The sequence below is a fragment of the Cariama cristata genome, unplaced genomic scaffold (genome assembly GCF_000690535.1).
Source record: "Cariama cristata isolate BGI_N322 unplaced genomic scaffold, ASM69053v1 scaffold4576, whole genome shotgun sequence".
Taxonomy (NCBI): Eukaryota; Metazoa; Chordata; class Aves; order Cariamiformes; family Cariamidae; genus Cariama; species Cariama cristata.
The window spans coordinates 37,200-47,287 of NW_009623729.1; the positions used below are offsets into that span (position 1 = coordinate 37,200).

The 10,088-nt window shown below is 36.3% G+C and overlaps 1 protein-coding gene across 2 annotated transcripts in view; it reads right to left on the minus strand.

Moving 5' to 3' along the window:
• LYST (lysosomal trafficking regulator) overlaps positions 1-10,088 on the minus strand; it is a 69,256-nt gene that overhangs the window by 32,248 nt on the left and 26,920 nt on the right. For both annotated transcript variants that reach the window (XM_009702869.1, XM_009702868.1), the window contains exons 15-20: positions 8,926-9,171; positions 7,006-7,179; positions 6,314-6,463; positions 5,519-5,656; positions 3,579-3,777; positions 2,222-2,353 (exon numbers count right to left, since the gene is read on the minus strand). In XM_009702869.1, coding sequence (XP_009701171.1) covers positions 2,222-2,353; positions 3,579-3,777; positions 5,519-5,656; positions 6,314-6,463; positions 7,006-7,179; positions 8,926-9,171 — 1,039 coding nt within the window. The remainder of the gene's footprint in view (positions 1-2,221; positions 2,354-3,578; positions 3,778-5,518; positions 5,657-6,313; positions 6,464-7,005; positions 7,180-8,925; positions 9,172-10,088) is intronic.

Sequence of the window (10,088 nt, forward strand, 5' to 3'; positions counted from 1 at the left end):
TACAGAATCATCGTTGAGGGTGGAAGACACCGCTGGAGATCGACTAGCCCAACCTCCTTGCTCAAAGCAGGGTCAAATAGAGCAGGTTGCTTTATTTGGAGCTCTTGTTTAAGATTTCCAATCCACCAACACATTTCGCCAAGCATTGAAACACTACACACCAACCCTTTTGCACTAAGGCTTTATATGCACTTCAGATTTATAACAAAACACTGCATAATTTAACAGGGCTTCCTTTGTTGAGGTTGTTCAGCCTGGAGAAGAGAAGGCTCCGGGCAGACCTTAAGAGCAGCCTTCCAGTACCTAAAGGGGCCCACAAGAAAGCTGGGGAGGGACTTTTTACAAGGGCATGGAGTGATAGGACAAGGGGCAATGGCTTTAAACTGGAAGGGGGAAGATTTAGATGAGATATAAGGAAGAAATTCTTCCCAGTGAGGGTGGTGAGGCAGTGGCAGAGGTTGCCCAGAGAAGCTGGGGCTGCCCCCTCCCCGGGAGAGGTCAGGGCCAGGCTGGATGGGGCTTTGAGCAACCTGGTCTGGTGGAAGGTGTCCCTGTCCATGGCAGGGGCTTGGAACTTCATGGTCTGTAAGGTCCCTTCCAACCAAACCAGTCTGTGATTCTATGATTCTGTGATTTTGACCTGAAACAGTAAAACTTTTAGAGCACATTACAGATGTCTTTCATAAAATATATTTTTAAGAGGGGAAAGCAGTTTCTATACAAGACTGGTAGAAGCTTTCTGTTAGTCTAGGAAAAGGAGATTTTATTCACTCAGCAGTATTTTGAAAATTATGCACCAGTTAGTAGTAATGCAATGTTATGCATCAGGCATATTTTTTTTTTAAATGAGATATAAAAGAAATATATAACTATACATGCATGTGCAAACATAGCCAGATCAAGTTGGCCTTCAGACAACAGGAAGGATCTATATAGCTGTAACAATCTTAACAGCCAGGTTTCCACACACATTAGGAGGTAGTGGAACAAACTGCAAACCCATATGCAGGTAGCAAGTTATCTAATGAACATACCATTTAAAATATTTTACCTAAATTTAGAAATTCAAATTCAGAACCACAATACCCAAACACCTATTTTCACAAAAATTTATGTTGAGTATTCCTCTGGCACACATGAATAATCTTTATTCAAGAACAGGAGTTTGGTACTATTGATATAAAAAAATACTCAGTTTAGAAGATTAAGTTTTCATATATAATCCATATGGGAGAATGACTAATTCCACACACAATTTAGTACTGTGGTCTGCTCTTCATATCACCGCTTTTAGTAAAAGACACTTGAACTAACACTGTTTCAACTGAAGTAGTGTTTGAAGACTCAATTTGCTTTTCCTAAGCAAAGCAGCAACCAGACATCAATTGTGAAAGGTATTATGTTGGTGATACACAGAATATAGCCTAGTCATACATGATCTGAAATATATAGCAGCTAAGTTAGGGATCAGAGTAATTTGTTTCCACTTGTCTCCTGTTTTGTATATATTGGTAAACTTGCTTACATTATGCACACCAACTGAAAAAAATTACCAGCTTGAACTAATAACTTCACACTATGTTAGCATCTATAGCAGAGGAATTCAAACCTGATTAATGCAGTTATCTTTACAGACCTCAACTTATTTAGCATGCTATATAATGAGATTGTTTCCAGAAAACTATTCAATTTTAATTTATATAACCAAGGTATCTAAGTTGTTCTTTATAAGAGATACTTTCCCACCCTCTGTCATGTAGGAACAGTATACACACCTGCAGTAGAACTAAATGTCAATGCTTTAACACTGTATTTAGATGATGTTAACAATTATGCACAAATTAAGAGAAGTATCAGCATAATGCTTTTTGCAGAGATAGGATAGCTGCTTATGGCTCAGCTCACTATTTCAACTATTGCCTGGTTAAGGCATGCTGATATACCTCTAGCAGGTCTGTTTGAAAAATGAAACTGTTTAGCTATCTGGTCCACTTCACTGCCTGAGCCATCAATGTGGGAATTTGTCTCAACTTGAGAATGAAGAGCAGTTTAGGTAGCATGTTCAAGTCCATCATTCTTATTCTGCTGCTCAGGCATCAAGCTCCAAGGGGCAAGGGGAGCTTTGTAATAAATATCTGTGGGAAAGTAATACTTTCAGGCACTCTAGTTAACTACCAGAGGACTTTGTCTTAATGTCCTTGGTTTTCCAGCATTGTTTTACCTCCCAGTGGTAAAGCTGTAAATCCAGTTGGAGTTGTAATCACAAATGCAGAACTGTCTACTGACTTCCCACCACTACTGGAATTTCTCAGGTACCTCAGTGATTCAACCTTCTCCTGAAAAATCTTGCCATCTAGAAAGAAAAGGGGAAAAGTTACACAAAAGCTTTAAGTTTGCATTCTTGATATATTTAGACTCATAGTAGCCAGGTTACATTTCAAGCTAACCACTGGAGGCTCATGAGAAGTGCTCGACTCACAAGCACCTGAGAAAAAGCACTTGAGAACAATTTTTTGTTTTAGTGATACATCACTAAAGTTTACTTCAGAACACTGAAAATATTATGCTGTTCTAAAGTAATTACATTTAAAGATGGTCCTTGCAAGCATACAAGCAGTAATAACTTTGACCTTTTGCCATGTCAAAGTATCAAAAAGTGCATTCTACTCCTACTCAGACTTTTACACCTATTAGTATTAGAGGACAGATACCAACAAAAACAACTGTACTGTCTTTGAAACTGATTACTAAGACTGGAGGTACACAGGCATCTGCAAAAGGAGAAAACATTTCAAACCTGGATGATGCTTTCCATATTTACATAAGCTATGGCTAAGGTTGTACAATGCTAATATTGAAGCATGAACTATACATCTACCAGTTTCTCACTCTTAGAGTAAGAAAGAATTTTTAAAGCTCCTACCACTCATTTTGCCCAAGCGATCATCTAGTACAGATAAAGACAGCTGTTGTCCTACATCTGCACACCTCAAAGCACACAGGTACTTTGAGTAACTCGTACGCAATGCACTGATAGTGCTGCCAACGACATCTTGCAGCACAACTGATCATTTGCTAAAAATGCCCCTCTGGCCTTTTCTTTTTCTAGGAATTCAGAAACAGTAAACAAGAAAGTAGAGATGGAGACAGGACCATATACACATATTTCTGAAGAAGCTCCCTTTACAGGTAAGTTAGATGTTTTTCTCTAAGATTTGCCCACAGGCAAATGTGTCCATACAGCGAGCGAACGTTATGCGTTCCACTTAGCAGCATCAAACTTTAAAGAAAGTTAAAGACATAACCACCAGAGAGACTATCTATGGCTGTAGACAGAAGAAAGCTCTAAGTAAGCCAAGCAAGCAAAGTCTAACTAGAATCTCTCTCAGTACTGTAAACTACTTTTAGTAAGTCCCAATAGTTCAATAATTTTTTATATATAGACATTACAATATAGCAATCAAAGAATATATTAATAGAATAGTAAATAAGACTGAAAGATATTTTTAGATATTAATTTATGACTAGATTGTTATCTTATTGTTTATTTCTAGTTAAATGTGACATATGATATCTACCTATGTGCAGGGAAAAGTAGAAGTTGGTAGGATTGTGGCAAACATATGTATTAGTGGGAGGGTGAACTGCTAAGAGGAAATTGAAGACCAGTGTCAGCAATTCCAGGTCTGGGGGAGATCCAAGTACTTCTTCAATTATTTTCACAAATGACCTGCAAACCTCCCGAGGCAGGGATGCAAGGTGCCCTTCTTTATGCTCCTAGAAAGGAAGAGCAGTACAACTAAGTTACTTGTATTTTTAATTTGACAGAAATTGTCTTTGTTTTTTAAAGTTGTCATGCTGTAGAAGAAGAACAGACAAGAAAAAAAAGCTTAAGTAATAAAGCCTGTATTCTTTAATTTGAGAGGGGCTACTGTACCTATTCAATGTTACCCAAGTCCAGCACACTCAAAATTCAGGCGCGAACAAAGTATTGTGGATGTTATGCAAGTTTATTTTTAGAAAATTAACATCTTCTGCGTACAATACTATTCTGACTTGAAATGCTGGAGTCTCAGGATGTGAATCACCATTGAAAGTATAGTTTACTGTCCTTGTATTACACATTTGTACGGAAATTAAAATAGTTGCCGATACTAACATTTCAAACATATTAAGAACTTTCTGAACAGTGCCACGCTGGGTCTTCTATATTTCCACTTCAATAGCCATTTTTATAAACATATACATTTGAGATTTCATTGATAATTTATAATTCCTGCTTGATCAAGCATTCTGTATAGTTTGACAATGGCTATTTGAAAAAGTCTATTAACTGAACAATTATTTTAGAACAGGACTTCCAAGAAATTTCTGGGAATCTTCACTGTACTGTAAGCATGGCAATTAACTTGTTTATAACTTCTCTAAATTTCACCTCTTTTTTTGGTACCCAAGCATCTTAACTGAGACTGCTGTATGAAAAGACTAAATGAAGTTAATTTAAGGGAAGTTTTTGAAGAGAATAGTTTATATAGTTTTATCTCCCATTCCATCATTTCCCCAAAATTGCCAAATCATTGTTGTCCAATTTGAGTAGCTTTTTTAACTAAGAAATTCTCTTTCCTCAATAGGCACATATGTTAGTGTTTGTACTCATGTGCAAAAGACAGGGAAAATACTATGCAACATTCTCCATCTAGACATTTGCATTAATACACAATTTTAAAAGTTGACTATACCACTAACAAGTCCCAAAAGTAGGGAATACCACATAACAATGAAGAAATTCAAAATCTGCAGCAACTAAAATGATTAAAAGACACATTAAAAAATAATTAAGAGGGAAAAACAGTAAATGCATTTCATGTGTTAGAAACTCAGAATAAAAAGGAATGTAAGATAGAAAAATAGGGATTACAATATCTGGTTGTGAAAATATGTATGTACTATAAGCAGGAAACCATTTCAAAATCATTCCTAAGAAGTGTCTATCAAAGGGCTGAAGCAATTCCTCAAAGTCCTTTTTAGAACAGCTATCTCCATGCCCTGGAAGAAGCTACTACTGAATCAAAATTTTGAGAGGAGCGCTCAGACTGAGCCGGTTGCCCTGTTCGCACTGGTGAGATGCAGGACAGACAGTTTCTACTACTCACACAATATCTATGTTTTTCAGTTATGAAGACTTGAACTAGAAAGAGACATCTCAGGTCTTTCTAAAAGGGTCACAGTTCATTTCAGCTCCTAATCACGTATGGATTGCGTAAGTAACCTGGTGCCTAGGTTTTCAAATAGTACCAGATGGTTAAAATCTCTTGCCCCTTCTGTCCAGCAGTAAATAGAGCACCCAGGAGGGAACTGTATCGGTTTACAGCAACAGTGCCTGCTGAAGATGTAAGGGGTCTGGAAGCACAAATGACAGTCTGCTGCAGTAGGGTTTTTCTGTAGCATTTAGTCTCTCCTCCCACAAGTAAAACAGAGTATTTGCCAAGCACAAAGTAGGATTTCAGAGTGAAAGTACCTGCAGAACCTGACAAGTTAACAAGAAGTGATGTACCACTTGAGCTTTCAATAGCTGTTTAATGTTAAACATCTGTTGGTGATGGTTAGCTCTGATAAGGATTTCTAGAGCTGCTAACAGAGTTTCCCAAACACCTTGCTGAAAAACAAAAACGAAACAAGAGCACAGCTTCAAAAATACATTTCTGAGTCTACACACTGAGAATAAAAAAGTCCAAACAGTTTAGGAACATAATCAAGTCAAGTTAGTTTTGCACCTAAGAGCAAGCATCTCAATGACTGCAAGTGGTCAGGTCAGAACTACAAACTACCAGAAAAGTTATGCTCAGACAAAGTTTTAATATTTTAATGATTAAGCATATATTAACATAACATTAGCATACATAAAGCATATGTTAATGATTACGCTACAAAAAAAATTACTTCTTGTCTAAAACTAGTTTTGTATACTTTTTGCTGTATTAACACTCAATGGTTACTTTCAACAGTTTAACTCCAGAAGGAGGCATGTCTTCCTCAGTCTTAACAAGTATCCCTAAAAAATTAATCCATGCAACTAACAAGTCATTTACATACATTACATTTACAGAATTTAATACGCTAAGGCTACCTGCATCGTTGGTAATGGGAGCTTGATGCTACTACTGACTATTCAAACAAAAATAAGGACCATTAATTTTAGAAAGTGTTAGTAATTACTGACATCTAACTGGAGAAATTAGTTTCAGACCTCATAATACTTTATAACTTTTTAAAAAATATTGACATTTAATCTTTCAAAAATGAGAGTAATTACCTTTGCTTTAGACCATATCTTCCAGTCAAGCAGCAGCTTTTCTAACAATTGAACATCTTGGATAACTGCAGTAGAATCTGTGTCAAGCATGAATTGCCCATTTTCATTTATGTACAGAATCTCATCACTGCAGCATCCTTCCAGGAGAGTCTTGAAAAGGGAGGAAGATTTTTTTGAATGTCACAAGCACAAAGCAGTACAATTGTCCTATCCAATTTATAAAAAAAAAATCTTTAAGGAGACAAACTCTTGATAGGGAAGGCATACATCTACCTGGTCAACTTTGAAAATAGTTACTAATCTTAATAACCCCACTGGAAGCATTTAAGAGGCTTAATTTTTATTTGACCATTCCAAAAATAATTTTGAAAATATTTTCAAGTACACTCAAATATTTTTATTAATTGCTTACCAGTTTAAGCTTACTTGAAGATCTTTGCTCTCAGAGAAACGAAGTTGCTTCCCCCCTCGCAACCCCACCTCCTCTGAAATCAGGGTCTTTCAACACTTCCTTTTTCTCCCCTTACCTATCAGGACTTTCTAGTGCAAAGCAAAACACTCCTAGACCAAACTTGCTCCAAATCACTGTTCTGCCTTTGTGAAGACAGCTTCAAATGTAAAATTAAAAATCAGAGAAGTTTCTAAATTTGTGCTAATGTTGAACAAAATACCAGATTTAAAGAGCACTCTACCTTCAGCATGCAAAAACCAACAATGCATTTTGGTTTGATCAACACTCGATGAATCATGGAATAACCATTACAGTTGTCTATCTCCTGTATTCTCTGTTGATTGTATTTTGTTAAAGATAGTATAAGTTGTAGTGCTAAAGCTTGAGTGTCTTCACAGCTGCTAATCTCTACAACCTGAAGAAAAGGCAAATTCAGTAAGACAGTTTAAATGACAAACATTTAGAAAAAAGCCTTAAAAAATGCTTTGCTGTGGTCTTAAATCATAACTTCTGGATTAAATATGTTTTAAAGATTTTGAGGTTAGGTACCTAACCTTCATTTTTGCCTATGTGTGTACATTCGGATATTGTATCTGAAGTGATAATTCCTACTGTGCTAAATGATGATCTGCTAAGAAAATAAAAGTACCACTACAAGAATCTGAGAAAAAAAATCTGTTCTAAATAAAATTTAAGTAGAAGGCACCAATTTATTCTTGCCATACAACAAAGTCAGAAGGTCAAGAAATACATAGGCCATAAGAATAAACTCTGTTTACCCTAGAAAAGTATGTTTCCTAAATGTTTAAGGAAAGTTTTTAATTAAGGTTTCCTGTAGGTCTAGACTATCTCCACCTGGAAGTGTCGAACATTAGAGTTTTATTTTGTCCATAAAGAGACAAGCAATTTAATAAATGAAGACCATGGACCATTCTTCATTCTCTGCTTCCCACAATCTTGAGTCCCAAGAAAGAGCAAACAGTATTTTTACCAAAAACATACATGAAGGAAATCTCACATAAATAGAATTTCAGTTCCTATAGGTTCCCTTGCTGTGTACCTGTAAATTCTGCTGCCCTGAGAGTTATACACATGTCTACTTGTACTGTCTGACAGTTGATCTATTGTTTGCTTGTTTTACTGATGCAAATAGAGTCTACAGCAGGATGTGTAGCACGTATTTAGCATAAATTTACGTAATACAATAACATGAATAAGGATTTTTCTTCTCAGATCTCACTATTGGTGTTAAAATTACAGCAGGGACTGTCTTCATAACCAGAAGACTGTCTCTAAACGCTCTCTCCACACACCTTTCAGAACACTACCATTGCCAGAGGCATACAAACCAAACACATTTAGGCCCACATTAATATTTTGAATTAACCCTAGTACTTCAGAGACTCCTAGCACAAATATTGTGCTCTCCATGTAAAGGGCACAGTTAAGTGGTAACTAACTTAAGGCTCATAGCCTTAATATTTTTGAAATTACGATTTTTTAGACAGGATAAGCCTTTGAAAATGGCTGAACAGTACTCTCAAAGCTCTCACTATTTATTAGATAAAACAAATATTATGCTCTCCACGTAAAGGGCACAGTTAAGTAGTAACTAAGTTAAGGTTCACAGCCTTAATATTTTTGAAATTACAATTTTTCTTAGACAGGATAAGCCTTTGAAAATGGCTGAACAGTACTCTCAAAGCTCTCACTATTTATTAGATAAAAACTAAGCTCTGCACACTATGTAGCTTTACATTTGTTCATACTTGCATTGTGAATATCCTGCATTTAAAGTGTTAAAGATATGCAATGAATTTGAGTGCCTTTAAAATGTAGAGACCAAAAGTATGATCGGTTCTACAACACTCCTAAAAATAATCTCTTTTGACATTTAGAAGCCCCATCTCTAAATGAGAATGTAACACCACATCTTACATACTAGCAATATTGTAATTCTATTATGCAATGTTTTTTAAGTTTCCAATTTAACACAGACTGCATCATGCAGGTTGTCTTATGCCACAGGTATTTTCCACAAGTTTTCTTTAAAAGAAATCACATGCAGACTAGATGAAGGCAGCTAGAATGTGATTTGCTACCCAAGATCCAAGGAAAATTTTAAATGGGAGAACACACCATCCTCCTCCAGCCCCCTTACCCTAGCAAAGAGGAAAACAAATGCACCAGTTCCTCCAATTTCATGTAGGATACCCTGAAGAGTTTTATATTCAACAGGCTGAAGTGTTTTCAGGTGATGAGAGTCCAACACGTTGCTCTGAACTTCTTTTGAACTAAAAGGTCTCTGAGAAGGTACAGTTTTCACTTGACCCTTCAGTCTAATAACAGGTTCATATATGGTGTAGTGACCAGGGCAGCACGTGGTATAAACAACAGCAAGACTCTCCTGAAACAAGAGAAGTTTCTATGTTTTTTTTCAAGAAAGTTTAATACAAGAAAACCCCCACCCCCAAAACATAAAAAGCCACACACAAAAGCCATCTAACAGCAAGTAGCACCAATTTTGGCAGTTCATTTCTACTTTACCATTAGTATGCTCTTAAGTTTTGTGTGGATGCACGTGCACTAAAGCGCAACAGGATTCCTTAATTTGAGCAAACGTATGCAATAGCTACAGCACAGAAACAAAGTACTAAAAAAATTCTACCAAGGATCCCCCTCTTATCACTTGAGGAAGAATTACAACTATTTTGCATAAAAACAAAGTTACTGACAAGTTTAAAACAAAATGAGCATACAGAGGTAGTGGGGAAATTGTTTCCCTTTCTAAAGTGGTGAGTCCAAACTAGAAAGTTCTATGCTATTTTTTCAAAATTTCTCCAGTTTTTTGTTTTAAGTCTATCCTTTAATCAGCTTTGCCATAAGAGGGTCTCAGTAGAAGAAGTTTCATTATTGAGGAAGAGACTTAAACCAAAACCAAAGCTCCTGTGGAAAGTAACGGACTCATTTTCACAGCAAATGTAAAATGATCATATTTGGGAGGCTATTTAAACAGAGAAATAACTACACTTAAGGCACTTGCATTCTATGCAAAAGTGCAGAGATTAATTCATCACTTGAGCACATAGTTCTCTGGTTACTTGGTGTTTTGTAAGGCAAAATAAGCTTAGAAGTTGCATGACTGATTTGTCAGGTTTTTTTCTTTTTTTACTTACGCCATTCATTCCTCCTTAACCTACTCAAAGTTTAGCACCGTTGTTCACAAGGCACACATCCAGACAGAATGACCCTTTGCCTACAGCTACAGAGCTGCTGTACAACAAAATCAAGAAAAACCCTCTAGTGGAAACAATTCATACAGCA